At 39.2% G+C, this 20,150-nt stretch overlaps 1 protein-coding gene across 2 annotated transcripts in view; it reads right to left on the bottom strand.

Annotated features, from left to right (window-relative positions):
* Positions 1-532: 532 nt before the first annotated feature.
* Positions 533-20,150, bottom strand: part of hmcn1 (hemicentin 1) — a 120,500-nt gene continuing 100,882 nt past the window's right edge. The window contains exons 89-107 of one of the 2 annotated variants that reach the window (XM_028445561.1): positions 19,809-19,979; positions 18,113-18,283; positions 17,252-17,422; positions 16,172-16,342; positions 15,194-15,364; positions 14,969-15,115; positions 13,746-13,883; positions 11,364-11,485; positions 11,048-11,285; positions 9,624-9,686; positions 9,408-9,527; positions 8,625-8,759; positions 8,419-8,532; positions 7,920-8,045; positions 7,687-7,815; positions 5,002-5,370; positions 4,761-4,880; positions 2,236-2,362; positions 533-1,068 (exon numbers count right to left, since the gene is read on the bottom strand). In XM_028445561.1, the coding sequence (XP_028301362.1) occupies positions 702-1,068; positions 2,236-2,362; positions 4,761-4,880; positions 5,002-5,370; positions 7,687-7,815; positions 7,920-8,045; positions 8,419-8,532; positions 8,625-8,759; positions 9,408-9,527; positions 9,624-9,686; positions 11,048-11,285; positions 11,364-11,485; positions 13,746-13,883; positions 14,969-15,115; positions 15,194-15,364; positions 16,172-16,342; positions 17,252-17,422; positions 18,113-18,283; positions 19,809-19,979 (3,170 nt within the window). In that variant the 3' untranslated portion in view covers positions 533-701. The remainder of the gene's footprint in view (positions 1,069-2,235; positions 2,363-4,760; positions 4,881-5,001; positions 5,371-7,686; positions 7,816-7,919; positions 8,046-8,418; positions 8,533-8,624; positions 8,760-9,407; positions 9,528-9,623; positions 9,687-11,047; positions 11,286-11,363; positions 11,486-13,745; positions 13,884-14,968; positions 15,116-15,193; positions 15,365-16,171; positions 16,343-17,251; positions 17,423-18,112; positions 18,284-19,808; positions 19,980-20,150) is intronic. The other variant, XM_028445562.1, reaches the window with a different exon arrangement.

A 20,150-nucleotide genomic window follows, 5' to 3' on the forward strand; every position in this document is an offset into this window, starting at 1 on the left:
TACCGTCACATTTGATACATCTGTGGGATCAGCAGCACTGTTCTCACCTTTTCACACAGTATCGCTGACATCGTCACAAAGCTGTTTGTCAACGATGTTGAAACAAGGAGTTGGTGACATTATTGTACATTAAAGGGTGTTTTTAAAGATGTGGACCCTAATATTATTTGCTTTTTAACACATTTCCTCAAAAGATCGCTGCAGTCGTTCTATGACAGCAAGCCTCTGATTGGTCAAACATGTCTTATTGAGTCATCCATGTTTCTTCTCGACACTGAAATGTTTTTGGAACAACAACATGTGGATGAAGACATTATTGAATATTACAGAAAAAGGAATATTTTAAATGTTACAGGAAAAGAACAAAAGCCATTTCAGACTGTGAGTAGGGATGAGGCCTACTTTCTGAGGCAGTAATGTTATTTTCTGATTTTATAAATAAGTTTGGGAAACTTAAAAGTAAAAAAATAAAAAAAAATAAAAAAAATCAAGCTTCAGGATAAAATACTAAAATGACCAGTTTGATCCAAGTAGTTGTAAAACTCTTCTATCTTTTATTTTCCTGCCTTAATCTATGTCCATTCCTCACTCAGTGTCACTGGCCACTCACTCCCAGTCTGTTATTTCAGTGTGGTTACTGGTGAGGTGGTTTATCCAAAACACCACCACCACACGGTTCTCCCACATCCTTTAAAGTGCTCTCAGTAGGGGTAAGCAGAGACGGCGATGTAGACTATGAAGGTGGTCTGGTACTCGATGCCTCCGTGCTCGCTGTAAGACAAGGAGCGCACCTTCATGCGGTACGTGTGGGGTTCCCGAAGCGCCCGCGTGGTGAAAAGCACGCCCTTCATGTTCTCATCACGGAGAGCAAAGGGTAACGTGACGTCCTCGTCCACCACTGAGAACGAGGTCCTGGGGTGCATCACGCCGTCTTGTGTGTAGGCCACCAGCCGGATCAGGTCCTGGTTGGCTGCGATGCCGAAAGGGAGAGAGAGGAGCTTGTATTCCAGAGCGTACGGGCTCAAGGCGCACTCCAGGTCATTAGGAGGGCAGTTTTTCAAGCAAAACCTACGACAGAGTAAGAAAAAAATGTAATCAGCGATATATCGCGATATTTCACAGCGCGATTAACGTATCGATCCAAAAATAGTCCAAATCGATTTTTTTTTAATGAAAAAAATAATTCCCCTAATTTCTGCATAGCATGTAAACGCTCTAGGTGTCAGTGAACTACATCAGACCTCATTAAACTGACAAAGTGTCTATTGAAACAGAAACTTATCAATAGACCCCAGGACTATTGATACAGAAATGTACGTTTTCCGGACATTTCCCACATAAGCGTAATGTGCCTGTATTTTTTATTTTTTAAGGCGCTGCACTCAAGGATCCTTGCTCCTGCTAACGTGGGTTCGAATCCCAATTTTGTCACTTATATTTTTTCATTTAAACATATTTAACACAGCAAATTCCACCTTTAAAAATACTTATACAAAAAAAAATAAACATTTTAGGGTATTTTCCTGGGTTAAGGCTAAAATAAAAGAGTTAGCGGGGTAGTTAAAAATAAATATGAGCTAAAATAAAACTGGCGTGGCGCACCTATCACATGACCTAAACTAGCCAATAAGGGGCGCTGCGTATTAATAGATTGGCAGTCAATTCATACGTTTCCGTATCAATAGCCACGGCCTTAAACTACATCACTCCTCAATGCATTTTAGCTTGGAAGTTGATTCCACTTTATTTTCATAAAACATACTGGGCACTTTTATAGATGTATGTGGTAACAATTTAAGAACTTAACAGAATCAGAATCTGCTGTAGAAGCAAAAGTTAAACTTTTTAGAAAAATGTAATTTTTTGATAAACATATCACCCCTTTAAATTACAGTTCGATAACATTTACTTGGTCTCGCAAGTAAAAAAAAAAAAAAAAATGTATTTCATACCATTTTGTACTTGTAAAGGTGAAATTTGTAATTATTGATGTTGCTAAATATCCTGATGTATATCACGTTGTTTAGTATCGGGATATATCGTAACATGACGTGCAAATCATATTGTATTGTTCATGGCAATGCACACCCCTTAACAGAGTGGGTTAAATTTGTCATCATGTGAAGTATTTACAACTAAAGACTTAATAACTAATGATCCTCCATTTAAAGACGCCAAAGTTTGGTATGTGCAGAATAAACTAACTTTTTGTCAACAACAAATGAATAAGGTTACCCCGTAGCTGGATCCCGTTGGTAGTTTGGAGGACACGGTGTGTCGATACACTGGTAACTTCCTCTCATGTTAAAGCACATCCTGTTGGCTCCACACTGGATGTTCTGCTCCAGGCACTCGTCTATATCTGTGGACACAGAAAGCAGAAGCTGAGAAGTCAAGTAAACCCATGCTTGTCAGGTTTTGCACAGAGGGGCTTGACTGTTAAAAGGTTTTAGGTTTGAATCCCCGCTGAGGTCATTGTTCTCTGTAAGATATTCCTTTGTGGGATAAATGTCTTTAATATAAAGCTGTGCATTGTTCCTTTAAAAAACAAATCATTGTCTATGTTTCTGTATTAGCTAATTCATCAATATGTATAGAGGCTCTTTAACCAAAATAATATGTTTAATGCTAAAATATAAATATTGTTATGCATGAATTTTCAAAAAAAATATTTCTTAACATATTTCTTAATGTCTTTTGCATGTTTTTTTTTTTTTTTTTAAATAATATGTCAATGTATAGTTATTTACTTTTAACAGATTTTGGCCATTTTGTATGGCCAAAGGAGGCCTTACAAAATGTTAAGTTTTTTTTACTATTATGTGTGAAAAATGAGTATTTAGTTGTTTCAGTTATTTGCCAAATAAATAAAATTTTTAGTTTCAGAATTTTTTTTTTGGAAGATTTCTAAAATATATACACCCGGGGTTAATTTTACTATTAATAGGCTCGTCAGCCAAAGACGAAACATGTTATCGGTTTAGAATTGCACGCTAGTAGTAAAATAAAAAGGAAAGTTAGGGTCCCTGAGGCTGTGATATTGGTATGGTATGGTTTTTATTTAGACAGAAACAGTGCACAATTTAACATTGACCAAAAGGAAAGATGCATTGTACCAGGTTCTAGCAAAAAAAATTATTATTTCCACCTGTAGTCCCTGGGCAGGTTGATGTTACGGTACAAAAACTGATTTTAAATGTAGATGAGCATGTGACCATGTATTTATACATTTGAACATCATCAACATACATTTAATTTAAATAAGTTTGAAACATAAAATTTTCCACCAATCCTTTCGGCCGCTCCCTCATGACGTTGTTACTGATCATGAGTGTAAGTTTGATTTTCTAGAAACCCTTTTTTAGCTGAATGAGCAAATGCTTTAAATGTAGTACATGCAATAATCTCTGTTGACAGGGTGTTCCACACACTGTGGAAAGTCCACGTCTGTCTGCTATAATTTTAATTAGTCAAAAAGTACATCCACCGCCTGATTTCCTATCAAATTTGATCAGGGGATGGCTTACCTTTTCCTGCGTCCAGTCGGATTCACGGCCCGGTCACTGGTTGATCCAGGGAATCAGGGAAGAAAATTTGTCAAAAGGGGTCTAGGTCCCGTTGCACCCCCGGTCTAACCTCTAATTTAGGTTAGAGGGTGGAATTTGGGGGAAGGTGACAATTTGAAGGAGATCAATTGTTTTTTTTTTTTTTTAGGGGGATAGTTTTCAAATTGATTCGCGTGTAGTGCAGAATGTGCTGTTGTGTGAGTGAGGCTATTCCTCATAGAAAACTAAGCTTCCGATTAAGGTCATGCAGCTCAAGACCACCACACCCTGCGTGCTGTTCCTAGAGTCGGAACCCAGGGGGGCCGTATACTTACTTCTGATTGACTAAGGCCTTAGTTATCACCGCTAGGTATCCAGCCTAAGTCAAGTCAATCAGACTGAAGAGTTGGTTGATCCTCTCGGGTTGGAGTCGGTCTCTTGGTTCCTAATTTGTTTTTTTTTTTTTACTTTTTTGGCAATAGTATGAAGGCTATTAAGGTTGGTTTAAAAAAAAGTTTTAAGGTTCTTTAGGGGTGGTTTTTAAAAAAACTTTTTTGGCTCTTAGGCCTGGTGGATCATGGTAGTCTTGGTGGCTGCTGCTGGTTCTTCCTGGTGGTGGTTGAGTCTGGATGGTGGGGGGGAATTCCATCTTCAGTTGCAGTATGTCTTTTGTCCTGTGGGAGGCTTCATGTTTGGCTCTGAGTGGTAGTCAAACCTGGTGCAGTCTTGTTCCCTCATGGTGTGTGAATATTTTCTTTCTTTTTATTCCCTGGGCTCCAAAGAACTTTGAGAAGTGGGTGTGTTCAATATAATCTGTTTAGGAGTTGTTTTTAAGTTCAAAGCTAGAATTAGAATGGTTTAATTTCTTTTAAAACAAAGCTCCCATCATGCTTTGCTGTTTTCCATTTTGATTCGGTGGGACAAATGTGTATTTTCACAGGTCGAAAATGGTCCTTGTATGTGTTTGTATTTTGTAAATATATGTTATGTTATTTTAATGGTTGTTTGTTTGTAGTTTAGGGGTTTGTTTGTTTGGCCCAGGTTGTTTGTTGTGCTTGGTAAGGTATTTGTTGTTTGTTTTTTTTATTTTCTGTGGTTGTATAAAACTTCAAGTAAATTGTTACCAAATTAAGTAACACGTGTGTTGCCAAATTATGGTTTTTGTGAAAAGGAAATATAATATTCTTTAAAGAAGTACCGGTTCAAGACTTTTACCTTGACAGGTCTTAGCGTTAGCCATGAGGCGGTATCCAGCAGGACAAAGACATCTGTGGCTTCCTGGTGTGTTCATGCACTCATGCTGACAAGTATCCCTCACTTCACACTCGTTGATATCTGTTAATTAAAAAAAAAAGTAACAGTCACAGAGCAATGTATACGGACAAAAACACATCTATTAACAGTTCAATGATAGCAAACATTCTCCCTCATCTCAGCCCTGCCTGTCCATAGTTACCGAAGCAGCGGCCAGCTCTGGGCTTAAACCCCTGTCGGCAAGCAAGGAAGACTTTTTCAGAGTTGTGAGCGTGAAGCGCTCTACGACCACGGCCCCTGTAGGGCCCCCTGGGAGCGGCTGAGTAGGAGTGGTAGCTGTGAGAGGCCAGGTTGTGGTAGAGCCGCTGGCCTCGTCTGTGCTCAGGAGACGTCTGAGACGTGCGATATCCGTACGAGTAACTCTCATAGCTAGGCAGACGCTCCAGCCCAGCGCACGACTTGCCGTCCCCGAGCAGGTGACGCCCCGGCGGGCAGGTGCACTTGAAACTGCCGGGTGTGTTGATGCACTGGTGGGCACAAGGCTGTGGGCGCTGCTCACACTCATTTATGTCTGTCCATTGCACAAAGGAAGACCAGCACCAGGAAGAGATGAAGGGTGAAGGTGCACAAGTCAAGCACGAGTAAAGATTAAAGACAGGGAGGAAGTAAAGTGATGATGAAAATAAGAGGACAAAGATGAGAAAGAGGGAGGAACATCAATTAGCCCACTGTGACAATACATTTACATGTCTCAGAGACGGTAATGTATTGATCTTTATTCTGGATGGGAGATCTCTCATAAATACAAAGTTTTTTGACTTTTTAAGTCATCAAAGACTTTTAAAGACTTGGGCTGTGTTCGAAATTGCATTGCGTTCCAATTAGATGGTATGGAAAGATTGAGTATGCAAGAAAAACCCGGATGTACTGCATACTATATCGAAACATTTTTGAAGTATGCACAGTGGGCACACTAGTATACTCAACCGCCCCATGATGCATTGCGAGCAGAATGTAAAATCGTCCTGAGACCGGCTTGAAGCTAAAAGTCAAACATCCCTGTTTAAAAAAAAAAGCATCTCTTCTTGTCTTCCCTTAGTTTTTAACACTTTTGTAAATAGGGCTCTTGTTTTGAAGTTCATTGGAAGTTTAGTCAGTAGCACAATGGAGGGTCTCCAAAAATCTCCGAAATGCGCTTCCGCGACTTTTATAGAACAAATGACCACATGTTAATATTCTACTTGGTCACTTTCTCGCTTAAAATGTTTTCAGAACTTTCAAAGGTGGAGAATCAACAGAGATATTTAGCCACAGTGCGCTTCAGGTTTTTGTTGTTGTAGGATTTAAATGCATCTTGGGAAACTTGGAAGTATACTTAAGTGGGAACGGTCACCATTCTAATCATACTAATCGTTTATACTCATTGAAGTGTGTAGTACGCGATTTCAAACACAGCCTTGTTTTCCATATCTACAAAAACAAAAACAAAAAACAGTGCAGAGTGTGAATGTTTGACAAAGGGCAGAAAGTATATTTTTGCCATTGCAAAGCAACACTATGAAATAGCCAGAAAGCTGGAAACAATGTCAAGTGACAGGAAACACAGCAGTGAAAGGTGATGGTGCTGGTCTTTATATGATCAGTGTCCCAAAAGAGGAATCTTCTGCTCTCTGTTGGCCGTCACGCCTGAACTGTTCTTCACCAAATTTTCAACAATAAATATTCAGTTTGCAAATGTGAGGTCATGCATTATGAAGTATGGATCTGCTTTAATAATTAAGGCAAAGGGTTAACCAGCTTTAATATGCAAGTAGTAACACTATGTTCTCTGTGCAGAAGTAATTATTGGCTTTTTATTCAATAGAAATCAAATAACATGCAGGCAGATGGAAGCAAGCGATGACAAGTGTAGGCAACCACAGAGCAAGAGTCTTCATTTTTAAAATGCTGCATGCGCTGGAAAAAGTTTCTACATGTATGTATTTAAACCAATGCATCACTCAGTTAATTCAGTCTATTTGAATGTGGTTTTTTCAATGACATTTTTTTTTTAGGATTCAATAATCTTCCAATCTTCCATTTGTACACAATCAACTGTGCAAACCCCAGTCTGTCACATGGCCATCACACACCTATAATAGCCTGCAACCTGTGTGGAGACGCCATTGAAACTAACATATCTGTTGTGTGACTTTTGTATTAAACTATGGGGTGCAAATGCTTCATAGCCGACATATTTTGAACATTTAGCAAATATTTATTTCATTTGAGACAAATTCATGTAAAACAGCATGTTCTATATCATTGTTAAAAATGAGTAAACATGAAAAATAAATCTAAACGTTAAGTTGAATATAAATGTTAAATGTTAAATCTAAATGTTAAATCGGTCACTTGCCACCTGATTTAGATATAAATTTAATATTTATATTTACATTTTGCATTTATATTTAACATTTATATTTATTTTTTATGTGTACACATTTTTAACAATGATGTATAACACGTTGATTCACTGTACATGAATTTCTGTCTCAAATTAAAGAAAAAATGGCTAAATGTGAGGAAAAATTAGCTAAATGTTCAAAATATGTCGACAGAGTTTTTACATTTGGCACCCCATAGGAAACCAGCAGAAAAGCAATGCATACACAAGAAAACTACAAGCAAACTACTGAGCTTTGTTCAAATTGCTGTCCTACAGAAGTAGTCCATGATTAGGAATAATGACATTCAACAGATGGAAAGCAGTCTTGATCAAAGAAAATACACTCTGTACTTTGATGCAGCAGGAGAAAAATGAAGAGAATCTTTAGTATCACTATAAATAATTCCCAATCTGAGATAAGGCGTCACAGTGAGAGGAACAATAAAAAAATGTACGTACCAATACAGGGCCGTCCCACCCCCTGAGATCTATATCCACGTGGGCAGGTACAGTGATAGCTGCCTCTGATGTTCTCACAGATCTGGTTGTATCTGCACTGGTGGGTCCCATCTCTGCACTCATCAATGTCTACAAAATAATAATATATAACACACTGATAACCCTCCGTTGTGTGAATCCACTTATAATAACTAAATGAAAGAGTCTGAGTGCTTTGGTTTTGATGTCCTCACCTACACACGTTCCATTTGCAGCTTTGGTCATACCGTTGGGGCACAGGTCAATACAGGTGTAGCCACCCCGTGTGTTTTTACACTGCTGGTCTAAACGACAAACCCGCTGCCTGCACTCGTTTATATCTGATATAAAAATTCAATGTGGGGAAAAAAATCAAGAAGACATCAGGAAATGCAGAGTTTAAAGATTAAATATTAATATATTATATTATCCCACCCCTTCCATTGTCCTACCCTGACTCCCTCTTCCCTTCCCCCTCACCTAGGTGTAACACTGCCCTCTTTTTATAGCCTCCCTTTAAATAATAAATGCATTTATTTAATTGCAATAATAAACCTAAAAAGAGTTCACTACAAAACTATTCAATATTAAAGCTTAAAACATTGTGCAAGATGAAAAAAAAAGGATGGAATCCAGATTTAGAGTCAATCAGCTACATAACATTATTTGACATCATGCAAAGAAAGCGTTTCATTGGGGGAGTAGCCGACTCACCTACACAGCGTCTGTTCCTGAGTTGAAAACCTGGCTCACAAGCACATCGGTAACTACCAATGGTGTTCAAACAGTGCTGATTGCATGGATTAGACTCCTGACACTCATTCACATCTGGAAAAACAAAACGAAAACAAGACACGTTATTACTGAGAAGCTTTGAAGATAAATATGTTACCAAAACTGCTGTGACGCCATTGACATGCCTGTGCAGCTTAGACCATCAGTCATTCTTCTGAAGCCCCGCCCACAGCGCATGACACATCGGTAAGAGCCAATGGTGTTCTCGCAGTCTTCTCCATCGTGACACACACTCTCGCCCAGTGAGCACTCATCAATGTCTACAACCAAGAGACACCAGGTGTCAACTTTGCACTTAAAAATGCAATAGGTAATTCTTATAAAAGTGACTTTTTGTCATATTTGCTAAAACTGTCACTATGTAAAAAAAAGCATTACATGAAACCAGTGATATAAAAAAAAAAAAAAAAAACAGGCTCATTAAGTCCTGCCTATTGCTGCTACTGCAAATTGCCAGAATCCACCGCAACTGAGCAAAAAGAACCAATCAGAGCCAGGATTGTGTTTGATGGACTGTCTGAGAGCTGTCGATCACAGCTCTCGCCCCCTTCCTCCTCAGCTAGCTCATGCTCGCCACTGCCAATGCCTCCGTTAGCATCAACAGCTTACACGGAAAAGATGACGAGTAAAAAGAGGAAGCAAGTAGAAAGAAAAGTCGTACTTGTTCAAATTTAATGCTCAGTAATCTCTCTCCTCCACGTTACCGACTGTACCTTTAATAAGAATGATGATTTCTTAACACTAAAGTGGAACAACTTTGATTGAGACTAACAAATACATTAAAGCACAATCAATGACATTTTATTTACATCTATGTTGGATAAATCAATAAAAATAAAGTTTGAAATATTCCATCAAATGTAAACATGGTCCGTGCTTCTGTGTGTGTCAGTTTCAGAGTTCTGTACCCTGACAGGTCCTGCCATCCGCTGAGATGGTGAGGCCTCGGGGACACGAGCAGTAGTAGGTGCCCATTGTATTGTGGCAGGTGTGCGAACAAGGATTTCCAACTTCACATTCATTCTCATCTGCGGCATATAATTAAAAAAAAACACAAAACAAGTCCACAAAATAGTAGAAACAAGGCAAGAACCAATAAGAGGAGGAGACAGTCACGTGATTACCTGAACAGTACGGTCCAGCTGACACTAGAGTGAAGCCATGTGGGCACTGATTACTGCGATCACCTGACATGAGGCGAGGAAGGAAGAAACGGTCAATTCAAACCACAGCATTCATTTCTATAGCAAATGGAGATACAGTAACTTATTGTTCATGATTGGACCAAACAGGAAGACTTCATTCTGCGCATTTCTCCAAAGCTCATACTTTCTTGGAAACTTTTATAGACAATGAGCATTAACTACAGGAACAGAACTGCATAAAAGGCAGACATTAGAAATGCTACAGTCTGGTAGTGTAGTCTACGTAACTAAACACAAAACTTGATAATTTTTCAGCTGCCCACAGATGATCTATGACGACAAACTGATAAAGACACTACCTAAACAGTAGTCATATTTAGAGCCTGACTGATTAATCTGCATGGCCGATTCGGGTCAAATCGGACCACTTATAGCTGTCACTGATAAATCTGTATCAGTCAAAGACCCAACCGATTGCTTAATATATAAATGATGTATTACATTTTTTGCTGCGTGGCAAATCTGTTGATCTGTGCTTTGCTTTTTGCATTATAAGCTGCAACTTTTAACAAAATGGGAACAATGGGAGAAGTCACTAGTTCATTGTTTAGAGTAACATTTTGCAATGTTTACTGTTTGAGATTTGAGCAACTTAATCTTCTGAAAATAACAGTTTTTACAAGTTTGCCTTTTCTTATTTATCAGTGGCTTTACAGTCCTTATGTTGACAGTGTAACTAATTAAAGTTCCTTATTTTAATTTGGGTTTCTTTGTCTTGAATCCTATTTTGGGTATTATAAGAATTTGTGTTCTTGAACAGCACATGTGTCAAACCCAAGGCCCGGGGGCCCAATCTGGCCCTTCAGATCATCCAATTTGGCAGAAGAAATTAAAAATCACACAAATGCAGTTGTAGATGTCTCATATTCACCTATTTAATTATACTCTACAATATTTTTAGGGGGTTGCATTTTTCATTTGTTTATATCACATGAATGAAGTAATTTTTTATTACAAATTGTGGAAAGAACTGTAAATTTTTCCACAAATCTTGCAATTTCTCACAAACAATTCCACACAAAAAATTGTGAAAAATAGTGAACTGAATTGATATTGAAAACTAAGGTACAATGATTTTGAAATTGTTCTTTTTTTCCCACCTAAAAAAGTTTAAACTAGTCCGTATTTGGCCCCTGAACTAAAAGAAGTTGGACATCTCTGATGTACAGTATATATCCTGTGCATAATAAAATCCTCTTATTTTATATATTTTGACTGATATATCAGATATCTTCTTTTTAATAATACTCCCCTTATCAGTTCTGGCATCAGCCCCATATTGATCAGCCCCATATTGATCAGGCTCTAATCATATTACTATAAGCTTAATCACTCGCACTCACCTTTTGTGATTCTGACATTGATGCTATACTCCAACACCTCCTCTAGAGGGTGGTAGTGAGCACTGATTCCTGAAGCCTGCAAAGTTTCCACCAGATAGGGCATCTTTCCTTTGGACTGGTCGTAGGTGATGGTGTGGTTCCAGGAGTAGGGAACGCTCTCTTTGTCAACACTGAACATCCGTGTGGAAAGAGCGTAGAGCTCACCTGGACCTGTCTGAATGTAGTCCTCTGTGTAGTCCTGAAACGAGACAGGGAAGCAGGCAATGGAGCTGGACTTCATCAATAAAAGTGTGTTTCATTGGCTTATCTTTTGTACCTTGACGCTGATGTCTGCATGTGAGTGTAGCTGTAAGATGTGTCCATTAACTACAATATCCAGCAGCAGCGCTCCATCAGAGTCCAGTCCCCGGGCAACATGGGTCATCCTCAGAATCTCACCTGATGGTTTAATTACTCATATGTCAGGATTTGGTGTAAAGATATCCTCGCTTTAATAAGGCAGTGGCTATCCGTACGTAGCCGTATTAATACACCGACATTCTATCTGTACGTAGCCAGTATAGGTGACGTGATTAAGACGCTACTGTTTGCTATTAATAAGTAGATTCCTAAACTACGTTACAGACTAACTAACCCTAACCCTAACCCTAACCCTAACCCTAACCCACGTTACGAACTAACTAACACTAATCCTAACCCTAACTCTAAACGAGAGTTACGTATGTAACTACGGTTCTATGAATCCTGGATGACCGCCAGAGGCGGTGCTTAAAGCACCCTAGGGTTAGGGTCACCCTAACCCCTTACCTAACCCTAATCCTAACCCCTTACCTAACCCTAACCCTAAAACAAACCTTTCGCCCCCCCCCCCCCCCCCCCTCCTTCCTACCCTACTTCTCCTTCCCATACCTAACCCTAACCCTTACCCTACCTTATCATTCCTACCTCACTATTTTAAATCTTTATGAAATTATTTATGAATTGTTTTAAACATATTTTTAGAGGTTTTCACTGTTGTATTAACCCCCCTTTTTTTGAACATCAGGTTGCTGCGCGGGGACCACGCCCCCTGGTTTTCCAAATTCCCATGGGGACCAACGCCTCTTTTTATGTCCCTTTTACGGGTGTCTGATCGTTTGAATTGTTTTACATTTTATCTTTTATTCTTTTTATTATTTTTATGATTACTTTTAATTTAATGATTAAAGGAAAACCCCACCTAAAGCCAATATTAAAATAACAAAATGGGATTTTTTTAATTGGGGGCCGAAAGGATATCCTGAGCCCGTGCTAATTTTAATAACCCTAACCTAACCCTAACCCTAACCCACGTTACGAACTAACTAACACTAATCCTAACCCTAACTCTAAACGAGAGTTACGTATGTAACTACGGTTCTATGAATCCTGGATGACCGCCAGAGGCGGTGCTTAAAGCACTGGATGTTCCATCTCGCGCATGCGCAGGTCGAGTAATTATATCAACAAAGTCACCTGTGACCCCTGGATGACCCGGAGAGTCTATATCTACCGGTGTCATCAGGTGATCTGTTCCTGTCAAAATCTTCTCGCGAGGACACAAGGATCCTGAGTGACAGGATGCTCTGGCAGTCATCCAGGATTCATAGAACTGTAGTTACATACGTAACTCTCTTTCTATTTCATCCTTACTGACCGCCAGAGGTGGTGCTTAAAGCACTGGATGACTTATACCAGAAAGGTCACGAAAGAATCCTCACCTCAAGGCAGGCCTGAAGCTGTGGACAGCACGGCCATTGCCATAGGCTGGACACCAGCAACGTTCACCTTGTAGAAACGTCCAAAGGTGCATGATGAGGACCAGGTAGCTGCAACACAGATGTCCTGCAGGGGAACGCCCCTCAAGGCGGCCCATGACGCGGCCATGCCTCTAGTAGAATGGCACTTTATGCCCTGAGGCACTGGGATGTTCAGTGCACTATAGGCATACTGAATGACCTCCACTACCCAGTGAGAGAGTCTCTGTTTAGAAAGTGCGGTTCCCTTTTTACAGCCTCCATGGCAGACGAAAAGGCAGTCTGTCATTCGTAGGCTACCTGTCGCCTCCATGTAAGCCTTAAGCGCCCGTACGGGGCACAACAGTGTTGACGGCTCGCCATTCCCCCCAGAGGAGCCCGGAGGACTGAATGTAGGGGGCCGGCGTCGGAACTGTAATGTGTAACCTCTGGATAGCGTGGACACCACCCAAGGGTCTGTGGTCTGCTCTTCCCAGCAGAGGAGCTGCTCTTGGGAAAAGAGTCCGACGACCGGCCCCTGAGGTTCAGGTTCCGCCCTTTATGTCCTTTTTATGGGTGTCTGGATGTTTTATTAATTTTTTATTAATTTACTATTTTTTAATTTTTTATTTTTTATAAAAACAATTCTTTTTTTTAAAAAATGATAAAAGGGGATATCTCACCTGGGGGTGAGAGGATGTCCTGTGCCAGTGCTACTTTTTAAGAACCCTAACCTAAACTACGTTACGGATGAACTAATCCTAACCCTAACCGTAACCCTAAACTACAATACAGACTAACTAACCCTAACCCTAACCTTCTGAAGTGGATTTCAATTTCTTACCACCGTGAATTCTGGGGGGGCATTGGGGTGGGGGGGTTGTCTGTACGGCTACATACGGATAGCCACTTTGTTTTAATAAGCCGATCATGAACATTCGTACCTGTTGCAAACTCCACCTGCGTTTCACGCCTGAAGGTTCCTCCTGTTAGTGCGTAGCCGTTGACAGCCTCCTCCACTTCCTGTGCAGTGGTCCAGTAAACAGGGTTCAGGATGGAGACCAGCTTCCTCATGGCGGGACCTTCAATTAACACACATAAGTTAGTCTTCATAGAAACACTCCAGTGACGTGTCTCACATGTCATCATGGCACGTAAAATGTTAACAATTAAATATATATAAAGTTAATCTGTCCACTTGACTGCTCTATAAATTGGCTTTCTGTATGATTTTAACATTTTCATGGTCAAAATCGCTGAATTTGCACATTTGAAATGTCAAGATAATATCATTCATGATATTCATTTTTATTTAGTAAAAGAGAGATCAGCCCCCCCCAAAAAACCCCAAAACAAAACAAAAAACATACATTTTATTGAATTTTTTTTTTTTTGATGATATAATGAAATATTGTTTTGTTAAAAGATATGAAATGGATTAAAGAATAATCAAAATCTTTCTAAACATTTTAATTGAGGCCAAAATTGAAATATAATCAGAACGTTTTTTGTGAATGACATTCAAACTCGTACCATTTCACTGCAAGAACATACAAAATACTGTATGCAAACAAATCTTCTTCCAATTGCAGAATAAAATTGAATAAAAGTACAATGAAACAACCACTCCCCATTTACAAATTTACAAATATAAAATGATATTAAAAAAACACAAATGCATTTAAGTTTCTATTGCAGGAGTGTCAAACTCGTTTTTACCCAAATACAGTGCAGTTTCAGCTCAAGTGGGCCACAGATTTTTTTGAAATAAAGTGCAATTTTAATGCTAATGTGCCCTGGTTTTCATTTCATTATGACTGATATATACGGTTTGAAAGACACCAACAATATTAAAGAATAATGTAATGGATATCAGTCCCTGCAAGATCAACACTTCAAAAATCCTTGATTTTATGGCCAATGTTTTGTAATTGAGGAGAGTTTTGTGGGAAAATGCTTGACATTCAGAATTAATGAGAGTCATTTCCCCAATCTGCAATAAAATAAGACTGCAGTCACACAAAAGCCCCTGTAAATATTGTGTCATTTTATTAAATTTGTGTATTTGGAGGAACACAGATAGTTCATTTAAACCCAATTGAACCCACCAGTCATGAACCTCACCACACGTGTTTAAAATAGTCACAGCAGTCTGTGAAAAACTGACCTAGTGACCTTGGGACATTTGAAATAGTTGCCTGGATGCGTCTGTTCCCAGTGTTGCTGTCTGCGATGGTGGCGTTTAGGATAGAGATACCAAACTCAATATCATTGATGTTCCCAATGATGCTCCCCCGAGCTCTCTGCGGACCACCTGAGAGAGATGAAGAGGCACACACAACAATTTTATTCACTATGCATTGGAAACCTTTTGTTCTGAATGTAGACTGACCTGGACAGGCCCGAGCGTTACACCTGGACACCTGGGTGGAGTCTCCTGGACACGGTCGGCCATCATTGGTAGGGGACGGACTGTTACAGAGTCGGACACGTGTCCTTTTTCCTCCTTCACATGAGGCAGAGCATTCACCCCACGGCTGCCATGAGCTCCAGTTACCATCAACTGCAATGGCACCAATCACACAACCCTCTAAGTGCTTTACTTCACACACAAATAATGTAGAGATAGAGAAGTTTATTAATCCCTTGGGAAGGCTCCGTCAGGGAAATTACATTACCAGCAGCATTACAGAAATAAAAGAAAAGCAGCAAACAGGGTTGAAATAATATATAAATACAGAATTTAAAGAATATACGAAAAGAAACAGATTGTACAGAAATAGTAAATACACAGGTTGGTGTTACAGGCTATAAGTACTGTATTTTTTATTAAATGAAAACTAAATGAATAAACAGTCAATTAAAAACAAGCAAATTCATATGTTGACTCCACCAAGTTTGTGAAAAAAAACATTCAGCCTGATCCTTACATTTCTAAATAAGTTGAAACTAATTTAATATATTTATCGACTGAGGCTTTGCATTTTGATTGAGAATTTCCAGCCATTCTTCAACTCTACTGAACATTTTATTTATTTATTCATTTGTTTCTTTACTGTATTTGACAAATAAACAGTTGTCTCAGGAAAACATAATTTTGTCAACCAATGGGAAAAAAATAGTTGAAATACTTTGGCAACGTCAGCCTAGATATGGTTTCTAAGCCTGTGGTCATAATTATTTTTGGCACTTAATGAGGCCTCAATGTCATCAGTTGATCAGATAATATATAGGTTGGCATAAATTACATTATTTGTGAAATCAAAGTCATTTTTTTAATCAATAAATTATCAAAAATGTGTTTGATAATTTATTTTAGAGAATGAATTGATTTCTGATTGAGTGCATGTCCAGTGCTGACCTACTGTACCTGGGCAGGTGGCAGTGTTGCATCTGTGTATCTGTGAGTCTGTTCCTGCACAGGCTCTCCCTCCGTTGGCAGGTCTGGGGTTGTCACAGGTCCTGTAGCGTCTCATCTGACCTCCATTACAAGTTTTGCTACAGCTGCCCCAGCTGCTCCATGGAGCCCAGTTACCGCTGACTGTGGCAAAACAGAAAAGAAAAGGGTTAAAACCAGTGGTTCCCAACCTTTTTTGGATCGTCACCCCATTATTATACCACAATTTTTCAGAATTAGTTATTAATCATGTTTGTTATACTGTGTTACAAATACAGAGTAGCAAGCATTAGTGCACAAAGTGACAAGATGCGCCAGCTCAGATATTTTCATACTGTATTTTATTAATTCATTAATTTAAATTTTATTTATTTTTACTTTTCTCTTTCTTCTATTCTTTATGCTGCATTTTATTTAAACTACAATTATATCTGAAAAAGTCTGTGTTGTGTTTTAATTTTGAAAACAATAATACAAATAATAAGTAACTTTATCAATTACAAGTAATTTTAGGCTGCCCCATTTAAATTTCAGGCGACCCCACATGGAGTCACGACCCCAAGGTTTAAAAACACTGAATTATATTTTAGTACAGAAATGGGCAACTGGTGGCCCAGGGGCCACATGCGGCCCTCTGTTTAATTTTTTTGCAGCCTCCCAAAATGACAGAATAATACACAAAACAAAAGCAAGAATACATTAAAAAAAATACACATAGTTACAACATTGCAGAAAAACAGGTAAAATACTCCAAAAACACACAAAACTACTACAAAAATGAAGAAACTGATAACAGTAATACACAAAATTACTCCAAATAACTAAAACAATTTACAAAATTACAACAGAAATTAAAAAAATGTAAAATATATTTTCATTCAGTAATGAATTTGATCAATTACTAGACATTTCAGGTCACCTGGGGTCACCTGAAATGAAAAACACTGGGTTAGACACACATAAAACACAATATAAACTTGGAGAAAACATGAAAATAAAATATGCACCAGTAAAACCAGCATGCTGAGAATACTTAAAGGTGTATATACTCACTGGGACAGGGGTCACTGTTGCAGAAATCAATATGCACGTCACTGCCCTCACACTGTCTGCCCCCATGTAGAGGGGCGGGGCTAGCACAAATGCGTGTCCTCTGTCTGGTCCCGCCCCCACAGGAAACACTGCAGGCTCCCCAACTCACCCAGGAGGACCACTTTCCATCCACTGGATGAGACGAGAAGAAACCCAGACATCGATAATCAGATATTTAACCCTCCTATTATCCTTGGGGTCAATTTGACCCCATCCAATGTTTATCATTCAAACAATAACATGTGACTTCTCCCCAAGTGGTTTTAGCTGTGTAGAACTTTATGTTTTCAACAAATATACTAAGTGCCTGACACTAAAATGTGGTCATACAAATTAAAAACAAAATACACAAAATAACCACAAAAAACTACAAGACGACCAAAAAAAAATGCAAAATGACAACATTGAAAACAAAGACTCAAAACTTTAAACACAGAATAATAACAAAAAAAACAATCATTTTTTGGAGGCAACTATCCCTGGAGTCAGATTGACCTGCACAGAACACACAAATTAACAAAATAATAATGATAAAAAAGTTCAATACTCAATATGACAAAAAAAAATATGGCAAAAAAAAAAAATTCTACAAAACTTCAAAAAAAAAATACATGAAATGACAGCAAAAAAAACAACAAAAATACACAAAAGACCCACAAAAAAAGTGTTCTGATAATTTTCTGATAATCATTTTCTGCAGGCAAATAGCCCTGGGGTCAGATTGACCCTGAGGGTAAAACGTGTTAGCAATATTTGATTACAATAGGAGGGTTAAAAGCACAAGGTTTTTTTTTGGTTTCTTTGGAAGAATGAAGTTCTTACCAGGACAAAGCTTCTCTTTGCACACTTGTGTCTGAGTGTCTGTGCCCTCACACTGAGATCCATCGAATGCTGGAGGTGGATTGTTGCACAGACGGAGCCTGGACTGCATACCTTTACCACAGGTCTCACTGCACTGGCTCCATGGAAGCCAGGATCCCCAGTTACCTGCAACTACACCAGCACATTGCACACACTCTGCCGTCAGCTTACATCTCACATATGCAGCACAAAAATAGACCGACTAATAAATAATGTCCATTTATTTGAGAAAACAAAAAGTAGAAACATTATTAAAGAAAGGCAGTGGCTATCAGTGTCAACAGACCGGCAGTCTATCCGTACACAGCGCCCCTCATTGGCCAGTTTAGGTCACGTGATAGGTGCACCACGTGACTTAAAGTTCCGTCAGTTTTATTTCTAGCTACCCCGCTAATCCTTTTATTTTAGCCCTAACCTTAGCCCTATCCCTAACCCAGGAAATACCCTAAAACAGGGGTCTTCAACGTTTTCCAGGCCAAGGACCCCCAAACTGATGGAGAGATGGAGCGGGGACCCCCTACTTATATATATTGTATAAAATTGTGTTTTATATTAAACTGGTCCTATAGTGCCATGTATAAATGTACTATTGTGCATTCAATACTAAGATATTCAAATAACACACGGGTTTATATATTCTTGTTTTTAGTTTAAACATGTGCAAGGTACAGTGAGTAGGGTGGCCATGCCACTGCCGTTCATACACATAACATAACATAATAAACTGATACCTGCCAAGATCAACAATGTCTGTCAAATTGCATGTAACAAAATTTTGCATAAAAGCTGTTCAAATGGACATTTTTGTTCAACATAAATGTGGAAACGAAAATATTGATGCTTGTTAGTACAAAACGATTCATTTTTTATTTTTTTGATCCAAACATAAACACTAGCTGCTAGCATAATAGCTTAAGAGTGACCGCCCACTTTTTTAACCTCACTGTTGAGCTCCAGAAGACTGGGCTCTCGGCCAATCACGGGGAACCTGACAGAGATAGCGTGTCAACTACGGCCTCGTGATTGGCACAGCAGCGATAGGGGTGGGTCCTCCTCGTTGATGGGACAGGTGAATGAACCAGTGCCCAGCTTGAAAGAGCTCCTGTGTGTCGCTGAACGTGTGCATTGCTGACTGAAAGACATCTTTTGCCTCCATTTATCTGTTCACTACAGTGTGTTGGATTCATGTTAATGTGTATTTAAAGACATTTCAATTTATTGAAAAAATTGCGGGGGGGAATATAAAAAAATGTCTAATCAACCAAAACTTTCGCGACCCCCCTGCAGTACCTCTGCGGACCCCCTAGGGGTCGCGGACCCCCGTTGAAGACCTCTGCCCTAAAATGTCCATTTATGTACATTAATTTTTTTTAATGTATTTTTAAAGGTGAAATTTGCTGTGTTAAATATGTTAAAATATGTCAAATGTGGGATTCAAACCTATGGCAGCGGAAGGAAGAATCCTTAGGTCAGGCACCTTAGACCACTCAACCATCCTGACACAGTGATAACACAAGCACATTACGCTTATGTAGAAAAGGTCCGGCCACATCATCTATTGTACGGATAGATGCCGGTATATAAATATGTATTACATACTAAGAGAACACTTCCTTTAAGAAAGTCCTGTGGAAATATGTTGGGTTTTTTTTCTCACCAGGACACGGTCGGACACTGCACATGATAACCTCCACCGCCTTCCCCTCACACGGCCTGCCTTCATGCTGAGCTGGAGGGTTGCTGCAGGTTCGGACTTTTGTCCTGTTGCCCTGACCACACGTACGGGAACACTCCTCCCAGAGAGACCATTCTGACCAGTTACCATCCACTACAAAAATACGACAGCTTCATCAATTCAAAGTACAATAGAGTGAAAGAATAATACTGATCAAATCAAATCAAGCTTTATTGTCATTTTGCTAAACATACACAGTAGTGCAGACAAGATGAGACAACATTTCTCTAGTGTCCAGTTAAAAACATACAGATCTCCCATACT

Source organism: Gouania willdenowi, chromosome 4 (assembly GCF_900634775.1).
Source record: "Gouania willdenowi chromosome 4, fGouWil2.1, whole genome shotgun sequence".
Lineage (NCBI taxonomy): Eukaryota > Metazoa > Chordata > Actinopteri > Blenniiformes > Gobiesocidae > Gouania > Gouania willdenowi.